This window comes from Xiphophorus hellerii, chromosome 20 (assembly GCF_003331165.1).
Source record: "Xiphophorus hellerii strain 12219 chromosome 20, Xiphophorus_hellerii-4.1, whole genome shotgun sequence".
NCBI classification, from domain to species: domain Eukaryota; kingdom Metazoa; phylum Chordata; class Actinopteri; order Cyprinodontiformes; family Poeciliidae; genus Xiphophorus; species Xiphophorus hellerii.
This window is the reverse complement of record NC_045691.1, coordinates 769,336-789,109: the sequence shown is the minus strand read 5'-3', so window position 1 is coordinate 789,109 and position 19,774 is coordinate 769,336. Positions and strand designations below refer to the sequence as shown.

The following is a 19,774-nucleotide window of genomic DNA, read 5'->3' as shown; positions in this document are numbered from 1 at the left end:
AATGAAAAATGGAAAAGAGGATCTGAGCATCAGAGAAGCTGACTGAGCAGCTTACTTAGGATGTATTGATATGAAAACTGCAGCTTGATCCTGCTGACGATATGAAATAATTTGTGGAACAGATACTGAGGTCCGTGCAGAAGGCGGGATCGATGTCTATGTTTCAGTGAATCTGGACAGGAAGTTCAGAAAAACAGAACAAAATGTTAAATGTTTGGTTTGATATCTGCCTGTTATTGCTTCGTCATCACTTTTTTATCACGGAGCTTTTTCACCAACTTCCTGTTTAAATATTTCACTTCTGTGTCCACAAATAAAAGATTGCAAAATTACAGAATCAGAATGTCGGGAGGTGAAGCATCAACACTTTCAACATCTAATCTTTTTTATCCTAAACTCTCTAATCATGTTATATATACAAAAAGTCCTGCTTACCAGAAAACAACTTTTCTTTTGTAGCATTATAAAACTCCTTCTGGCATCACATTGCATGATTTTTATTGTTATTTTGATTTTAGAGTTGATTATAATACATTAATGTTTCCTTGTATTTTCTGAACCAAAAAAGGTAAAGGTAAAAACAAAGACATGAAACCAACAAACACAAAAACCCTCAATAAAAGTCTTGTATTGTGAAAACTGTAGATTTGATCCTGGAACAGGAGAAAAACTGCAGGTTCTATTTTCTCCTCTTCATTTCTAAATGTCCCAGTTTCAACTAAACATTTAGTTTGTGCCTGAATGACTGAATGTAGGTTGAAGAGCTTTGGGATCCTCTGGACTTAATAAAGCGACATAAATACTAAATTTACCATTTAGCTTTTAGCTAAAAAACTAAATGTTTCTGTTGTAGCTACATTAAATATTTATCAAGAAAGCTAACAATCCACCTTCTTCAAATTAGACAAAATTGTTGTCAATCAAGTCGACTTCCTTTGTGTTGGTTTGTGCAGCAACATTTTTTGTTTGAGCTGCTTTTGCTTTGAAAATAGAAACAAAAGTTTAAAGGTCAAAAGGTCAAACCTCCCCCCCCCACATTACTCAAATCTAATTGGTGTCAAAAGCTTGTGGTGAGTTTGTGCTGCTTTTGCTTTGAAGATGTTGATGATAACCTCTGATGATCTACAGAAACTGTTTCATTAATATCTTTAAAATGATAGCAGCACAAATCAACGTTTGATTTATTAGATTTAATACATTTGAAGATGGGGGGGTGGGGTGGGGGGGTCTCCACTCAGGTGAAGGTCTCAGGTGTTTGCAGATAAATAAAACTTTTCTCTTATTCTGGTAAATCAAAATATTCAGTTCCAACTGGAATCAGCTCCCAGTGCAGAGAAATGAACTCAGTGAGAAATCCCAGAGTTTTTGTTGCCACTCTTTGTTCATAATTTATTAGAGTGATGAGTTAAAATACAAAAATAAAGGAATGAGAGAACTGGGACATTGGGTTTTAGCAGAAAATCTTTTTACTGGTGATACAAAAATGATAAATCCAACCAAGGAAATCGATTCAAATGAAACAAATTCTCAACATCTCAGTTTGGTTTTTCAGTCAAATCCAAACAGGAGACACACAAAGTGGGAAAGTAAGGAGAATTTGTGTGGTGGTTGTTGTTGCGTCCGTGCTGGAGGTCAGTAAGGATGCAGCAGAAACCCAGAGAAGATGCTGTAGCCGTTGCCTCTTCCTGTCATCCCTCTGTGCTCCCTGGTCTCCAGCCAGACCTCCTGACCCTGAGACACGTAGACGGCCAGCCCGCCTGACGTCACCTGGAACCAGAAGAGACCTCGCTCTTACTGCGCGCTCAGGATGGCACATTTTCAGTTTGATCGTGTTTATTTTGCTTTATGTGCACAAAGAGAAATCAATACACTAGTAGTTTCTTGATTTGCAGGAAAACCAGATTAATTCCCAGACAACAGAAGTTTAACAGAGTTTCCTGCTCAACTGGAGTTTTCAGGTCCAATCCTGGAGAGTTACCGTCCTGAACCTTTAGACGCATTCCTGCTTCGACACACCTGCATGAAATGTTAACAAGCCTCTGCAGATCTGAATGATCCAAATGATCTGGGAACGAATCTTTGTTTGTATTCTGCTGATGTCGACAAAACACACTTTCGCAATTGCGGTGTTTCCATCAAATAAGAAGTGAAATTAAAATCACATGTGAAAAAGCTTGTTCACGCAATAATTCAGACATCGGAGTTGATGTCGGCATCACTCGGGCTTTGGACTGACGAAATCCCGCGGCTGCGTATGCGGCGCTTTGGGGAAATGGTAGCTGGCGATTTTACAGAAGAGCTACGGATTCAACATGTTGGAATGACACAAAACGTTTTGGGACTGTGGAGCCAGACACAAAACAAACCATCACCCTCCTACTACTTCCTGTCGTCTTCTTCAGCGTTTCTGCCAGTAGTAACATCTGGAGGATCACATGACTCTTGTAACATGAAAAAAAACCCTCCTCGTCTTAATAACTTTGCATTGAGTTTTTTCCGTGTTTATTTTTGCAAATGTATTTTTGTCATTTCAACCTGTGCAATAATATGGCTGCTGGGGAAGCAGGTGCTGATGGGAAGTGAGCAGGATGCATCCAGAGGCTGCAGGATGGCTCCGCTCAGGACTGGATGTTGAATAAAATGACAAACTGAAGAGTCGCCTCCCGCTCTGACCTGTCTTTTGCGGCGAAGATCACAAAATGACGTGAGCAGATTGTTGTCGAGCTTCAGCTGCACGCAGAGTTTATCCCCCAGAGAAGCGTGATACACAAAGTAGTACATCCCCGGGACCCGACACCTGGAGGAGGAGGAGATTCTTAAACCTGGTTTGGAAAAATCCACTTGAAACCAAGCGGAGTTTAAAATGCTGACCTGAAGTGTCCCGTCTCTGTGCTGAAGTCGTTCTCGATGTTAGTTATGACTTTAGTGAAGCGAATTGTGCTGCTTTTAGCAGGAAACTCGGACGTTGCTCTGGCCACACTGAAGGCCGCCTTCTGCTGCGCCGCAGCCGACCTGCAGAAAACAGGAAGGTTCTGGTTCTGAAGCTGAGAAATCAACTTTTTTTATTCAGCTAGTGGCAGAACTACTGCAAGACTGTGTTTGTTTTCTAGTTCGACTTGGTTTAGGCCACATGTTTGCTCACTTCTAGAGCGTTTCTGGTGGAGGACTGTTCCGTTGTTCCACCCTACAGTCGCCCTGTGCTTGACCAGGAAGTGAACATTTGATGTCATTTTCAGGTTTCCGTTGATAATTGATGTGATTTTAATGTGTAGCTTTAAATGAAAATGAGCTGCCTGTTATAGGATAGAAACAGACTTTATTTTCCCAAAACAATCACTAAATTCAAGTTTAACAACAACTTGAAGTTTTCAAAACAATTTATAAATAACAAAACAGCAATAATGATGAAAGTAATAATTAATAATAATAATGAAGCTTGAATCTGATTTAATCAACTGAACTGTGTTGAATTAGACCTTTTGGTCTTAAAATAAGCTTTGCTGTTAATTTGCATTAAAAATAAACTGAAAAACAAAAGTTAACAGGATAAAAAAATCATAAATCATTTTCAAGGGGTTTAATTCATCAGCACTCAAATCAAATCAAATCCAGATTAAAGTATTTAAGTATTTGTTGGCTTTGACAGATTTCTTCCTTCTCATTTTCTGGCTGAACTTTTGTTTAAAATTGTTGGAAGTTATGGAAAATTGTTGAATTTTACACTTGAATCTTTTTTGAATCTTTTATTTTTAAGCTAATTTAATTCTGCATAAAAACACCTCCATGTGAACTAAATACTTGAACTATTTTAAATCATTTAAGTGTTTGTTCTGTTTATTATTTATTTTTCTCTTGTAAAGCGATTTTCTATAAAAATTAGATTCATTATTATTTTTGCTTGTCTGTGTTGTCGTACCAAGCTTCTCCTGGCTCTCCTAGAGGCCCGGGAATCCCTGCGCTGCCCGGTTGTCCTGGTTCCCCTGACGGGCCCGGTTTGCCGGGCGGTCCCGCCGGGCCCGGTTCTCCCTTCAGGCCCTTCTGAGGCCCCAGGCTGCCGGTCCGTTCTGCTCCTGGTGAACCACAGTGAGTGGATGTTTTCATTTTATTGTTTCTTCAGAGATCGGTGCTGCTGCATTACAACCTCATACTAAGAAATAAAACTTTTAAAATATATTAAACTACAAACAGAAATTAACCTGGTTTTCATACCATTTTGGTTACTTACAGAAAATAATATCTAATTTCTGTCTTAAAATGGGGTTTTGCAAACAAAATTATGTGTACAGAAATGAAGTGAAAGTTGTTTTATTTTAATTTAAAATATATTTGCACTTTGCTTTAACTTGAACTGTTTAGTCCACTTTAATTAAACTCCAGTTTGTTTGGTGAGCTGTGAATGTGTAATAAACTCTGGTCCGCCTATAAACTTCCGTCTCGGTTCGGTTGAAGTGAACTCTGGTTCAGTTTGAATGGATATGTAAACGGTAAGCAGCCTGGAGGCCGCTCCAAAAGCAGGAAGTGGACTACAACCCAGGGCATTCTGGGTAAATACAGCAAAACAAACCAGCTAGTTTAGCGTTAGCATGAGAAACGGCTCGTAGCCTTTAGCCAAAGACAAAAGAGAAATCCTACAACTGCTACAATCTGACACCAAAACTCATTTTTCCTGAAGCAGGAAGTTTTTCTTCAGAGGTTTTCCTGTCGTTTCCTTCACTGGTTCTTGGTGCCGGTAGAACCAAAAATGATTAACGCTTCAACGGTCCACTCACTCCAGGTTCTGAGTACAATCCCATGACGCACCTTTAAGATTTCATTGGGAAATGAACTGAAAATCATGTATTATTGTCCTTCCAATTCCAAGTTATTCACCACATTGTGGTGTTTTGGTTTATCGCATAAAAATCCATTGAAATAGATTAAAATGTCTGGCTGTAATGTGAAGTAATTAGAAAAAGTTTCAGTGGTATTAGCTACTGCTAATGTTTTGCTAATTACCTTAAAACACAAATTAATATCTCAGCATGAAAATCATCAAAAACCTTAAACCGGATCTGACAACGGAAAAGCAAACATGGCAAAGGTTTTGGAAAATCTACCTGGATCTCCTTTTTCTCCTGTCTGCCCATCGCGGCCGTCTCGACCGGGAAGTCCAGGAATACCTGAGGAACAACACAAAACATCACAGAAACGCCCCACAAACGATCCACCCTGATGTGCAACCCGTGCAGACCTGGCATCCCTGGCATTGCTGGACACGTCTCCATGGCGACCAGCAGAGGTCCAGCCAATGAGAGCAGAGCTCCCGTAAGGAGAAAACGTCGGAGGAGCATGAGGCTAACGAGGAAACGAGGCAACGATCAGAGGAGTCAAATATGTGAAAATGAAATGTAATTAAATATGAGAAAATCAGGTCAAAGGAGGAAACAACAGGAAATATTCAGGAAAAACAGGGAGAAGGGAATTAAGACATTAAAGTCTCTGACAAAAACTTAGAAACTTAATAAAGGAGATAACCATAAAACCAAAAATCAGCATTAAAATACATTTATTAAGGATCCAAAACATACCGAGCGAGTAAAAAGCAAAGTGAAGAGAAGCTCCGAGTCCTGCAGCGGCCAGACGAGGAAGTCAGCATAAAATCTTGTGAGGAAAGATTTCTGATCCGACAGTTCTGCATTTCTGGGAGGGTACAGAGATCCAGAAACAGAACCGAATCCCAACAGCAAACCAGTAACTTCACAGACCCTGGAAATGGACCTAAGCTTCAAACAATACTCAACAAATGAAGTTGAACATCCAGAATGAAACATTACATTCAGAGACGGTTTGGACCTCATGCAGAGCAGAACCACAGGCGGGAACAAGGAGTCATAGTGTCTGTCAAAAGTTCTGCTGTTTGACTTTGGGTCAAGATGTTCTGGTGTTTGACTTTGGGTTTCCAAGTTCTGGTGTTTGACTTTGGGTCAAGATGTTCTGGTGTTTGACTTTGGGTCAAGATGTTCTGGTGTTTGACTTTGGGTCAAGAAGTTCTGGTGTTTGACTTTGGGTCACCAAGTTCTGGTGTTTGACTTTGGGTCAAGAAGTTCTGGTGTTTGACTTTGGGTCACCAAGTTCTGGTGTTTGACTTTGGGTCAAGAAGTTCTGGTGTTTGACTTTGGGTCACCAAGTTCTGGTGTTTGACTTTGGGTCAAGATGTTCTGGTGTTTGACTTTGGGTCAAGAAGTTCTGGTGTTTGACTTTGGGTCAAGAAGTTCTGGTGTTTGACTTTGGGTCAAGATGTTCTGGTGTTTGACTTTGGGTCAAGATGTTCTGGTGTTTGACTTTGGGTCAAGAAGTTCTGGTGTTTGACTTTGAGTTTCCTTTATGTTTGCGTTTTTATCGCCCAACAGGTTTATCGCTCCATAGTCACTTTTTTATCTTCCATTAATCAGAAAGTGAATGAAAAATCTGTTTCAACGCTGAAACGGTTTCCTGACTGCAGTACTGAGACCGGCCTAGTCAAAGTTTTCAATGACATCCATATAAACACGGACCGTGGAAGAACCAGTGCTGGTTCTGTTGGACCTCAGTGCAGCTTTTGACACCGTTGACCTTCAGATATTACTGGAACGGGTCGGTCCAGAACTCAACTGGTTCCAGTCAGACATAAAGAGCTGAGATTTCTTTGTTTCAATGGGAAACGGACAGAAGTCAGGTGGAGTTCCCCAAGGCTCAATCCTGGGATCTCTCTGATTCAATATCTACATGAATCAGATGATACTGGGCTCCGCAGTACGATGTCAGCAGGCGACTCGGAACCAGAACAGAAGCTTAGAACAGAAAAAAGTGCCAAAACTTTCTCCAGATGAACAGAAACAGAACTGAAGTTTGATCTTTGGACCTAAAGATGAGCGATCAAGAGTCAGCTTCAGTTATTGTCTCAGGGAAACTAAAGATCAGGCTGAACTCTGACCTGAACCTCCAGAGCCACATAAAGACGGTTACAAAGTCGGCCTTCTATCACCTGAAGAACATTTCCAGGATCGGAGGAATAATGTCCCAACATTAGAGAAACTCATCCACACGTTTATTTTAGTCGCATTTATTACTGCAGCAGCGTCTTCACAGGTCAAATCAATCTGACCTCCTGCAGCTCGTGGCTTCTGGAAGGATTTTGGGTCCGATCTCCTCCATGTCGGGTTCTGGGCGCCTGCAGCTCCTGCTGTTGACTATTGAACTTTTTAATGGATAAAACTTATATACACAAGCAAACTGTTTGGATTCATTTGCTTACAGATACTTTCTGTCTTGGGCTGCAGTTATCACTAAATAGATAAGATAAGATAAGATTTATTGTCATGTCATCAACAGATTACAACCAGATTGAGATTTGCTCGACTCGAGTTAAGATGCAGGTTATGTGTATATACATAATATACAAAGATAAAGAAATAAATAGTACAAAATGAGAATAAAGAGACATCAGAAGATGGTTGCAGCGCCTGGAGGTGTCGCAACAGAATTGACATTTTTAACAAAGTGGTGTCAAGAGCAGAAGTTCTTATGCCTTTGATAAATACATCTTGTACTAATTAGTGCTGAGAGCTTTTCAGTGATATTATCATTATTATAAGTTATTATATTGTTTGTTATGGTTTCTCAGTTTTTGTCTTTTTCTCTCTTTCTGCAGGTGTAGAACAAATTTATTGGCTGTTTTCAGTCGTTTGTTCTCTCTTCTATTCTTTTCTTTTTTCCCTTTCAACTCTTTACCTCTCCTCTCTTTATTTGTTTTGGTTTTTTCCCCTTGTTTTCCATCTCTGTGTCTGTTGTATTTTAGTAAAATACGGGCAGCCAGAGGTGCCAGAATTTTACTGTGTAAAAACGGGTTTTACCGTATTTATACGATTTTACGTATAAATGCGGTAAAACCGTATAAAATCTGAATTTATACGGTAAAATTCCAGCAACCACAGCTGCTGGTATTAGAAATGTTTTTTTACAGTGTAAAGTGTCAAACAGGAAACATAAAACATAATAAAAAAGATATTTCCAGCAGGGTTGGTGTCAGTGTAGAATCCAACAATAAGCTAACAACTCGGAGGCTCTGCAGGTCAAATGACCAAAGAATTTTTTATTCTCTCTGCAGCTTTGGGCCGACTGGTTCGGTTTCCTTTAAGCCTGTAAAGGATTGAGAAACACTGGAGCTCCACTGTGGCAGCAGGCAAAGGTCGCAGCAGGTCACCACAGGTCACCGCGGGTCACCGCAGGTCACCGCAGGTCACCACAGGTCACCGCGGGTCACCGCAGGTCACCGTGGGTCACCACAGGTCACCGCGGGTCACCGCAGGTCACCGTGGGTCACCGCAGGTCACCGCGGGTCACCACAGGTCACCGCGGGTCACCGCAGGTCACCGTGGGTCACTGTGGGTCATGGCAGGGTGTGGCACCATAATCCAGAAAGAGGAAGTGCAGAAACCCAACTTGTTTCGTTTCCTTTGCACAATTAAACCAAAATGATCTGATGATGGAAGAAACAGAATCAGCCAGGAAGGATCGTCATGAACTCTGAGGAGAAGATAAATATCTCATGTTGCTACAGACACATTCACTCAGCAGCTGAATCACATCCATATTTTACTTTTCCACGACCCAATTCTGATGTTTTTACCCCCCAAAAATCCAATTTGTGCCACTTCTATATGTGAAGTTAATGGGATGTGTGATTATTTTCAAAGCCTCTGCAGTCTGAGGTCATTTAACTTTCCTTTGATGTTATTGTTGATGTGAGACTTTCTTCATAATTAGCTTCAGAAAACGCCAGACGCCGTCAACCTGGACGTAAACAAGGCCTGAAAATTAGAATTAGGAATAATTATGATTATCTTAACTCCACCACTCCTGCTGTGACTCTATAGAGTAGAAAAGTTTGTTCTCATAGAAAAATACTTTATGTTGGTAATATTGTTTATTATGACTTTGTTGTCCTATTACTATGACTGCATTCTTTATTTATTTCAACTCTTCATCTGGCTGTAAGAATCTGTGGTAAAGAATAGAGAGGAGAAAATAAAATACACACATCAAGGTTGAGGATAAAAGATCAAATTCATTATTTTAGTGCAATTTTAAAAAACACTAAAATAACTTCAGTGTTTTTTTTTATGAACAAAAAGCAAACAAACATGTTTTAGCAGAACAAGAATCTACATTTTAAAGAATTTCAATGTATTTGCTACTGGAATTAAAAGAACAAAGAAACATTTTGAGTTATATTTATGACATTAAATCAGAGGTGACCAAAGTGCGGCCCGAGGGCCATTTGTGGACCTCAGAACCATTTTTTCCGGCCATTGATCACAGTTCAAAAATAGCATTGAAGTGTTTTGCTGGTTCAGGCAGTTGATGCAGATCTGCATTTTAAAACCTTAAAGTGGAAAACTTTGAAACACAAAGTATTCATCTTTAAATTTTATTAGGAATAGTTCTAAAAACATCCTGTGACATTTAATAAACTTGGAAAAATAAAGCAAGAGTGAGCCACATACTCTTCCTGTCGCTAAAAAGAGAAAGAAAAGCAGAAAAAATATTACAAATTTAAGATATGATTTGTTGTTTGTTTTTAATCTGGCAAACCTGCAAGAGCCTTTTTTCTTTTACGTCTACAAAGAACGACAGACATCTGACTGCTTTATTTGATTACAATATGGTGTTTATTTCTTCAGCAAATAAACATTAGAATAAAAAATACTAAACATTTTGTTTGGAGTAGTTGCTACTGTTTCCCCCAACGTTTGGATCCACTTCATTAAACGATCAACTTTAGGTTCAGAGTTTAATAAAAATCAATCAGCTCTGAAATGAGTAAATATGAAAACATTTTATGTGACGCAGCTGCTGAACCTCAGACTCTGAAACCAGAACTCGACTAGTTTTATTATGAACTTGAGAAGATCAGGAAGCCGTTGAAGATGATCAGTTTTTCTCTGACGTCTTTTGTGTCGGAGTCTTTCTGGATCTGCGGGTTTTGCTGCTGGTCTCTGTAGGACTCCAGCCAGACTTTCTGTCCCGCCGTCAGCTGCAACACGACTCCACCAGACAGGACCTGGAAAAAAACCACAACTCATCACATCAGAGCTCTGAGAAGAAACGCTGCTCCTCTCTGCAGTCTGGAGGGTTCATCAAAGGACAAATGTCACGTCTTAGAGGCAGAAAAACTGTGCGTTCATGAGGTTTATTGACAGCGCTAAGACCCTCCTCCTGGCTCTGATTGGTTGTTTTTGGTTGGGAGCGGTACATTTGTTCAGATGGGAATAATAGTACTGGGAGGAGATGGATCTTTTACATCTTTTTATTCTCATATTATTCTGTCACAAAAATGTAGGAAACAGATTTTCTTTGAATAAAAGTTTCATGCTGCAGCTTTATGCCGTATATTGAGTATAATTTGGACACTTACCTGTTCAGAGCTCCTAGTGTTTTCATCACAAAACACTATTTTCTCTACTTCACCTGCTTTGACTAAACCCAGGCACATGCTGACCTAAAATCACATGCAGACGTTCAACAACTGCTACATATTTTTACAGCATTTTTAGCCAGAATTGCAGTGTAACAAAGTGGAGGCACCTTGGCGATGGAGTGGAAGGTGAAGTAATAAAAACCAGGTGTTCTGCAGGTGAAGATGCCGGTGTTTATGGCGAAATTGTTGTTAGTGTTGACGACGGCTTCCTGATAAGTTATTTTCTGACAGGAAACAAATAAGCTTTCAGTTTCAGTTCTGACTAGAAAAACAATAAATCAGTCCTGGAGTGTAGAAATGTGACCTTCAGCCGACCTGGTTGAAAGGTGGATATGTGGTGACATTTCTCCTCACAGAGAACGCTGAGTGAGTTTCCTGATTGGACGAACTTTGACCTGAAAACACAGACACATTAATTAAACCAGCGGCGTCCAAACGTTTTGTTATGTGGGCAAAAATCAACAAGTCAGAAAACTTCTGCTAATAATAGAAAGATTGAAATAAATTCAATCAATTAATTCTGTCTGATTTTTTCTCTTGTATAAAATGTGGATCCAAACTTTAAAATGATTTTCCATATTAAAAGAAACTTCATCTAGTTTTCAATTCAAAAATATTTTGTTGATCCCAAAGGGAAATTAAATGTTGTTATAATTCATATTAATTCAGAGTTATTGTAGATAATGATGGGTGTTGGCAGGAGAGATCTGCTGTAGCAGTCTGTGTTACAGTCAAAGAAACCTCTGACTGAAGACATTTTTTTCCCAAGACAGTCTCATGAAATTCTTTTTGAACAAATTTATTCTGTTCTAGTTTCTTTCTCTCAAAACTCTTCCTATATTTAATCAAGCAAAGTCGGTAAAAGTCTCTATTACAAACATTTGGTTATTAAAACAATTTATATTGTAAGAAAATTATGTTGGTTATAAATTTACCCTGATTACATATAAAACGTTTGCATTTGAGTCATTCTTGAAATGCAGTGGGGGCCACAGAATCATCTGAAGGGCCACCCAGAGCGCTCGGTGCCGTAGAACCGGGCTCCGCAGGTTTTCCTGGGGGAAACCTGGACTTTAACGTCCAAATAACTGAAAACCGTCTTCGTTTCCTCCTCAGTTATTCTGGTGCTTTTCTATGTGAAGTTTGTGCTTGTCAGCGAGTTTGAGGTCAGATATAAATGTGTGTGCAGCGAACTGTAGGGGCGTTTACCGGGGTTGAGGTGCATCCCCACTGGACCGGGTGGACCAGGCTGGCCGGCCATTCCTGCTGCTCCCACTTCACCGCGGTAACCCTTTGGACCCATCGGCCCTTGTGGCCCCGAGCTTCCTTTGTCCCCTCTCAGCCTCAGCAGCATGCTTGTGTCCACTGGGCTGTCCACCCGGACAGCTGAGGATAAAGTCATAAACCAGTGAAGAGTGCAACAAAAAGGGGTTGGTCTAAAAGTTGCAGGGTTGCAGCGTCAACCTGAAGGCAACAATGCAAACCCTGAAGTTCAGACACATCTGCAGAAATCAGTTAATCAAACTAAACTAAAGTCTCAACTTGGTGCAGCTTGGTTCAGTCCAGTGACAGAAGTCTGTTTAGTACACACAAAAAGATGCAATGTAGTCATAAACTCAGAAGTATTTAGTCAATAATCAATAATCCTAAAGTTATGAAATTACATATTTAAGAAAAACCTAAAGGTGATTTATCATGCTTCTTTGAACAGGTTAGGATAGACGTATCTTCATTACGTTTTTCGCACAAAATCATTTTTAGATTTAGATAATGAGATTTTAATCTGCTCAGCTCTGCCTATGTTTTAGGACGTCCTGTCACTTTAAGCCTGCTGCTGGCCACGCCCCTCAACTCAACATTTACTCTCGCATGTAAAAATGGCTGCAGACAGATGCGCAATCATACAACGGTACATGTTTGAAAAGCAGAAGTGGAGCCAGAATGCAGAAAGAGGTTTCTGGATGGTAAATCAACAACAAAACGCACGTCTTTTCCAGCAGCCATTGTACAGCGCTTACAGTGGTAAAACCAGCTGACCAAACATGCTGGAGCTCATCTCTGGTTGCTAGGTAACAGGCTGTGCTCATTTTCCAGACACCAAAAAGCAATAACTTATTGCCAGCTAGTTAGTTTTTTTTTAAGCTCTTGGCTTGTTTTTAGTAGCAGATGAAACCCAAGTGGAACAAAACATGTAAACTATGAATTTTTATGAAAAGGTCCCTTTTAAAACAATCCTAAATGTGACTTGGGTTTCAGAAGGAAGGTGCTACCTGGCTCTCCCTTCTGGCCTTTCATCCCAGCCAGCCCGTCTCGTCCAGGAGGTCCAAGTTCTCCTGGATGGCCGTTACAGTTCACGTCGCCTTCGACGGCTGACGGCAGCAAAGCAGCGGCCAACAGAACGGCACAGACCAAATCGGCTCCCATGGCTCCAAACGCTGGAGAGAGAAAACAGGAACGCAGGCAGGATGACGACAAGTCTTGGTTTCACGTTCAACTTTATTTTAAAGTTATTAAAAGTGTCTAAACAAAGCAGCAGCCGATATGTGATCAGATTATTTATGTTGCATCTGACAGAAACAATTCATGCAAACTATAAAAACTTTAGCCAGTAGTATGAAAATCTCATCCTTAAATTGTGAAAAACAGATAATAAAAACAATGATTTAAAAAAGGAAAACATATTAGTGAAATATTATGAGGTTCTTCTGGAGTTCTGAGTTTTTCAGTTCCAAGTCAGCAGATGATACTGATGGGATTATTTTAGCACCAGTAACACCCGAAAATCGGATCCATTTTTATTTGAAATACGTAGTGAAACTAAAATGAACGCTGGTCCAGTAACACTGGACCCACAGATGAGGAACAGATTTCTCCCAATAGAAACTAAAAGTTCTGCATGGAGTCGATTGAAGCTCATTTTGGTTTTGAAATAAAATGGAAATTATGACCTGCTGTAAGAAGGAATGAAAATTTATACTATTCATGTAAAAAACAGTCAGTTTTCTGACCAAACAAAGAAAAACATCAGAAAATACTTTTTTTTTTCTTGTGTCAGTGTATATTTCTGTCCAATAAAGGAAGTTACTTCTTTAGAGTCGAGCAGCAGTGTTGCTATATCCAATACTTTCCTTCAAAATGTTTGCCTGCTTTAATCATCTTAATGTTCAGAATCAGAAGAAACCCTCTTACCGCTGGAGATCTTGCAGGTTCAGAAGAGCAGCAAACAGATGATATTTCCTCTTTATTGGACTGAAGATTTGCTGACTTACTGAGATCTGCAGACGTAGCACAAACACCCAGACATGAGGAAGAAAACGAAACCCATGAAGAAGAACCACCCAGAGCTGCTAGGTTCATTTAAACGGGTTTTAACTCCTGACATTAACTGCTTCATTCTAATTATAAATCATTTTTTTTCCTTGAGAAAAATCCCATCTTTGATTCACATCTAAAAACCTTCCAGCCTAAAACCAGGAACATTTGGAATAAAAGCTCAATCAGTCTGCAACTTTCTTATTTGTGCACAAAAGGAAATTTCTAACTTAAGACCCTAAAAACTGAAAAATCAAATTGATCAAACATTCAAAACAATTTAAAGGCAGAAAAACAGAAACACTCACCACCTTTAAACATGAATTATTTAGATATTCCTGTGAAAAAATGATGATCCCAGCCAGCAGTGCGTCATGAAAGCTTTCAAATTAGCTGTAAATTTTAGAGCTGTGGCGCCCCCATCTGGTCGACAATATAATAATATTATATTACAATAATATAATAATATAATATGGCATGAGAGATCATTTGTAAAAAAATTTTTATAATATTATAATAATATAATATTATTGACCAGACGGGTCGATAATAAAACATAAAATAGTAATTTTGTGTTTTATTTGTCAGAGCTGAAAAGCATCATATAACATAACCAGGTAGGGATTCTTTACCATCTATTCAGAATATCAATATTCACATTTCACAATGTAACATTTTTGTGTTGGTTTTATCATTTGTTCATTTTTGCTGGTTTACTTTTGGTTGTTCATTAGTTTTCATTAATGTCTGATTTTTACCTAGTAATTTAGTTGAGTGTTGAGCTTATTAAATTTGTTGAACAAACTATTTTAACTGCAAGGTTGAATGATTTAGTAAATAAACTCCTGTTGAAGGACAAGGGACGCGTCTAAAAGCTGCAGGACTCCAGTGAATGCAGACTGAGACCACCTGCTCAGCCAACAGGCAAATGGTATCATAATTGATTCATTTCCAATAAAAAGAATCAGTTTGAAGAGATTTAGATGACAACCAGTTATGAATTTCCTTTTGTGTATTTAACTTCCAAAGATTAGTTGCAATCTCAAACTCATAAAACAAATGATTGTTAATTACAATGATCAACAAAAAGAACATTTCTTCATTTCAGCCTTCAGCCGTGAGTCGATAACTGACAGATTTCTGTTTTAGGACCTGATGAGCATCAGAACTTCTCCAGGAGTTAAACAGGTTCTAGTGAAATGATCTTGTTCTGCGTTTTGATGTGGTGGGAAAACAATCCTGGAGTTAAAGGCTGACAGTTTACACCTACATCCTCACCTGAGTTCGATTCCTTTCTTGTGAAAAAGACGGAACACGTGTTGACTGGTACCGGTTCTGTGATCCACGTTCAGTGACCAATTACCAGAATAAGCTCATGATATTAATATAGTAAAGTTAGATCAGCAGAACAAGGTTGTATTACAAATATAATTTAGAAAAATCAAATGAGGATTGTTGAATACTTGGTAAAGTTATGCTTAAAAAAGCTGTTTTAGAAATAAGGTGATATTAAAATCTTTTAACACATCAGCATCAAATTATTATAAGTAACAGGACTTAGAAATGATTGGGCATTTCCATATCGAAACTTTGCAGTTTGACTTTTCCCTCTGGTAAAATAGTTTCTTTTTGTCTAATATTATAACTCTGCTGTCATAATATTATGATTTTATTCTCATAATTTCAAAAAAGAAAAATCTTTCTCTATCTGGCTCTAATACTCAATTATATATATTTATATATACTGTATATGTAACCCAGTTTTTCTCCAAGAGAGGTGACTAGACGTGTGAGATGAACCATTTAGCATAGTTAGCTTAGCTACAGACTACTGTTGGCCTCCATACCATTTAATGAATTAAGGAAAAGAAATACCAAGATATTCATATATTTATCTTGTTTTACCGTTTACCACTTGACAACAGGTGAGTCGGTCAGCAGCAGCTCTAACCCCGATACTAACATGACCTTTAACCCCTGTCCCAGTGAAAAAGGTGAGCAACATTGTCACCTTTGGTAACCTTTGGTTAACATTGTGCTAACCAACCTCGTTAGCATCATTCCAGTGAATCTATAGGGATTTCTCTGTCTTTGCTCTTTTCACAATTACACAACAAAAACAATATATTTGTTGCTAACAGAAATTCAAACAATCTTTATAAAATGATAATAAAAAACAGCCTCCTGTCTGGACTGCAGCCAGTCCACACAGTTTTATCTAAACTTGCATCTAAATTACAGATCTATGTTGCCACGTCCCTCCTGACCGTCCTCTCTCCTCTCCTGAGTGAAATTAAAGCTGCAGTATGAAACTTTTATCAAAAATATTTTTTGACATATTTGTTTGAACTGTCATTGTGTTGTCAAACTATGGCATGAGAGATAATTTGTAAAAAAATTATTTCCTCTGCCTTCTCCCAGTGCTATCTAGAATCACCCAATCAGAGGCAGGAGGCGGGTTTTAGAATAGAATAGAATAGAATAGAATTCAACTTTATTGTCATTGCACTGTCACAAGTACAAGCAACGAGATGCAGTTTGCATCTATCCAGAAGTGCTCTACGAGATATAAATATTTATTTACAGATGTACAAGACTATGTATGTATGGACTATAAGGGGTTATAGCAAAGAGATATACTGTAGATATTGTGTATAAATATAAATATGGGAGCTGTATGCACAGATTATACAGAATATACAAGAATGTTAGGGAATGGATTATATATGTATATAATATAATACAAGATAAATAATGGCAGATAAAATTTACAGGTTGTATGTGTGTGTGAAGAAAACAGTCCGTGATGTGTGTGTGTGTGTGAGGATAATCCATGTGTTATTGTTGTATGAGAGGATAGGGGAGTACAGTCCTTATAGTTTATGTTTTATGTCAGGAGGCGTTCAAAAGCGTGACAGCTGTGGGAAAGAAGCTGTTCCGGTGCCTGGTGGTTCTGGTCCGTAGGCTTCTGTAGCGCCTCCCAGAGGACAGGAGGGAAAAGAGTGTGTGTGCTGGGTGAGTGGAGTCCTTTGTGATTTTCCCGGCCCTTTTCAAACACTGCTTCCTGTAGATGTCCTTGATGGCAGGGAGCGGTGCCCCGGCGATATACTGGGCAGTTTTCACCACCCTCTGCAGCGCCTGCCGGTCGGAGACAGAGCAGTTCCCGTACCAAGATGTAATACAGTTGGTGAGGATGCTCTCAATGGTGCAGCGGTAGAAGTTCATGAGGATCTTTGAGAACAGGTGGTTCTTCCTCAGGGTCCTCATGAAGAAGAGGCGCTGATGCGCCTTCTTAATGAGTTTGGAGCAGCTGGTCGTCCAAGTCAGGTCTTCGGAGATGTGGACTCCCAGGAACTTAAAGGTGTCCACACGCTCCACCACTGTCCCCTTAATGTGGATGGGTGGATGTGGGTCAGCGTTCCTCCTGAAGTTTAGTGCTGTCAATCACAATCTCATGTGGTGCTGCTCATCCTTCCTCCCCCTCAGTCTGTGCTATGCTGCAGCTAGCATAGCCTAGTTAGCATAGCTACCAGTGATGGCAGATAAACGATTTTCCTGTAATGATATGTTGTTTCTCCCCCATTAGCACATTTAGCAGCGAGTGAATGAAGTTGATTGACAGCACTAAGACCCTCCTCCTGGTTCTGATTGGTTGTTTTGGTCGTAACGTTGCATTACTTTAGCTAGCAATAGCTTTTCAGGGAGCAGGTGGAGGAGATTGATTGTTTTCACAGATTATCTGTCTCATAGCAAACTGTGACGACATGGTGACAGCTTTAACAAATATAGAGAAAACATTTTTTATTAAAGTTATAAACTGCAGCTTGAATAAAATGCAACTACATAGCATTTTTTGAGAAGTCTGGATTGTTTTATGTACATTTTGCACGTTGTCTGTGACTGTTGCTGGTGGGAAGAAACATTTCAATGAGATAAAACTAATAATAAAAAAATTAAGCAACCTATTTGCATGCAGTTTGCGGACTGTTGCATGTAAAATTCACTAGCAGTAAATATTGTGCTAGTATCAGTTTTGGACCAAAGAAAGCAAGACAGTTGGAAACCTTTAAAATTTGATGCTTTTGATGGGTCAGATAGACTCAAGAAACTAACAGCAGCTGCAGGGGGCCATCAAATTCTTTGTCATGGGGCCCCAGGTTCCTGGTGGCGCCGCTGCTTCCATCGCTGAATAACTTCGATTCATCCATCATTACTTCCATAAACAGCTTTGCTGTGACGTCAACGTTCTTCTTATGCGTGTCATCAATAATTCTCGCAGAGCTCTGATTGCGGTTGGATTTAATTAGCATAAATGACAGTGGGGGGAAGAAACAAGATATCTTTGCATATCAGTAAGAAATGGAACTGAGAATAAAGACCTGCTGTGGGAACTTAGCCATTTCGCCACCATCACAGGGCTTCATATACACTCAAGATGTTGAATTTGTACTGAACCAAATATTTTGTTTTGGCTTCATTTGTTGTGGAGAAATTCAGGCGAAACAACGGAGAGCAGGTGTGTTAAATTTAGTGTTGCTACTCTCACTTTCCCCCTTTTCTTATTACTGGAAGTAACCAAATCAGTTTATGGTTGACTGTTTTTAGATCTGGGATTTTTAGAACAAAGTGCAAAACCATGAGCCAGGCTCACTTTCTGTCTTTCTGTTTCATCGTTAAGATTGAGCTCTTCCATCTTGTCTGTCAGACCTGCAAAGGAAATAAATGTAATTTATTCACACAGCAAGATCCATATGAGTGGAACAGAGTTGTCACTGCAATGCATGAAAGCAGAAAAAAATTGCAATCAGCTTGTGTTGCTAATAGAAGTTAGCTTGGCTACAACAATTAGCTAATTTCACTGCGGTGTGTGGATTTCAACCCCCTTTTTTACATTTAAAGTCTCACAAAGGCTGGAGGAATGAGACTTTATGATCAAATTATGATTAAACTGCAGGAACTCCCTCAGAAAATTTACAATTAATAAAATATCTTAGTAAAAAGCTTGAAATCCTTTTATTTGAAGTATAAGCCACTTTTTAAAAGCTATTTATATTATTATTAGGACATCTTACCATCACCATCATCTTGTTGTTCCACCAAAGTCTTCAGCTTCACCTCCACTAGATAATGGTCGCTCACTTTCAGAGCCTGGACCAATAGAAATAATGAAACTTTAAAATGATGAAAATGTCTGAACTGATTGTAATTCTGGATTAACTCAGATATCAAGGGAAAGGTAAAATTATTAGCAATTCATTTTAGCTCCATGATCAGATTTCAGTAGTTGATCTGGTATTTGAATGAAATGGAAAACAAATAATTACAAAAACATGAAAATAAGAGCAAACCTGCTCATCAGAGAGCTTGTACGCTTTCTGGAAGTGGAAGGTTTTAGCAGATTTTGGAACAACAGCCTGAAGAAAGCGAACAGCAGGGAGTCATCGGATGATCATTTACGTCTCACTCCTTCTCAGAACAGACGTTTCTAAAGTTAAACCAGAACAAACTTCTCTTGTTTTGGATTAATTAGTCATACAAATAATCTAAATATTTCTTATTTATGGCTCTAACAGAATCACCAAAATTATTACCAATTGTCAGGCTCAGGCACTGATGGACACAGGGACTGAACAGAAAATTACAAACCAGGTATTTATTGGGAGGTCGACAAACTCTTAGTCAGACAGGCCTGGGTCAGAACCAGGGAATCAAATCAGGATCAGGCGGCCCCTGATCTTCGGGCCGGGCAAACAGGGGATCCGAGCCCGCGGGTCCAGAGTCCAGGTCGAAACGGGTATCCGGTCAGACAGGCCGGGGGGTCGAAGCCAGGAGGTCCTTATCCAACAGAGAGGGTCAGGGATCAGGGACAGGAGAGGGATCTAGGCAGAGACAGACAGGTTAGATTCTGGGCAGTCAGCTGAAGTCTCAGTAGCACAGGGATGGCCAACCCGCGGCTCTCGAGCC

General features: G+C 39.4%; 2 protein-coding genes and 1 long non-coding RNA gene across 3 annotated transcripts; all 3 read right to left on the bottom strand.

The window, feature by feature from the left end:
• Window positions 1–1,443: 1,443 nt before the first annotated feature.
• On the bottom strand, window positions 1,444–5,703 carry LOC116711146 (complement C1q subcomponent subunit C-like). Its single transcript, XM_032550534.1, has 7 exons — window positions 5,568–5,703; window positions 5,231–5,334; window positions 5,097–5,159; window positions 3,917–4,070; window positions 2,872–3,012; window positions 2,674–2,797; window positions 1,444–1,767 (listed from the first exon to the last, which is right to left on the bottom strand). The coding sequence occupies exons 1-7, from the start codon at window positions 5,675–5,677 to the stop codon at window positions 1,633–1,635; spliced, it is 831 nt and encodes a 276-aa protein (XP_032406425.1). The 5' UTR covers window positions 5,678–5,703; the 3' UTR covers window positions 1,444–1,632.
• Window positions 5,704–9,434: 3,731 nt separating this feature from the next.
• On the bottom strand, window positions 9,435–13,809 carry LOC116711168 (complement C1q subcomponent subunit C-like). The gene is made up of 7 exons (XM_032550550.1): window positions 13,688–13,809; window positions 12,769–12,933; window positions 11,708–11,884; window positions 10,814–10,893; window positions 10,606–10,722; window positions 10,436–10,519; window positions 9,435–10,081 (listed from the first exon to the last, which is right to left on the bottom strand). The coding sequence occupies exons 2-7, from the start codon at window positions 12,920–12,922 to the stop codon at window positions 9,914–9,916; spliced, it is 780 nt and encodes a 259-aa protein (XP_032406441.1). The 5' UTR covers window positions 12,923–12,933; window positions 13,688–13,809; the 3' UTR covers window positions 9,435–9,913.
• Window positions 13,810–18,406: 4,597 nt separating this feature from the next.
• Window positions 18,407–19,152, bottom strand: LOC116710728 (uncharacterized). The gene is made up of 2 exons (XR_004337122.1): window positions 18,883–19,152; window positions 18,407–18,517 (listed from the first exon to the last, which is right to left on the bottom strand). It is a non-coding gene; the product is annotated as an uncharacterized LOC116710728 (long non-coding RNA).
• Between the last annotated feature and the right edge of the window lie 622 nt (window positions 19,153–19,774).

Coding starts and splice junctions, on each gene's coding strand:
- LOC116711146 (XM_032550534.1), bottom strand. CDS start 5,677: ATGCAGAACTGTCGGATCAGAAATCTTTCCTCACAAGATTTTATGCTG. Junction 5,160..5,230: donor AGCAATGCCAGGGATGCCAG/GTCTGCACGGGT, acceptor GTTGTTCCTCAG/GTATTCCTGGACTTCCCGGT. Junction 2,798..2,871: donor ACAGAGACGGGACACTTCAG/GTCAGCATTTTA, acceptor CTCCTCCTCCAG/GTGTCGGGTCCCGGGGATGT.
- LOC116711168 (XM_032550550.1), bottom strand. CDS start 12,922: ATGGGAGCCGATTTGGTCTGTGCCGTTCTGTTGGCCGCTGCTTTGCTG. Junction 11,885..12,768: donor AGGCCAGAAGGGAGAGCCAG/GTAGCACCTTCC, acceptor CTTTATCCTCAG/CTGTCCGGGTGGACAGCCCA. Junction 10,082..10,435: donor ACACTAGGAGCTCTGAACAG/GTAAGTGTCCAA, acceptor GTTTTTTTCCAG/GTCCTGTCTGGTGGAGTCGT.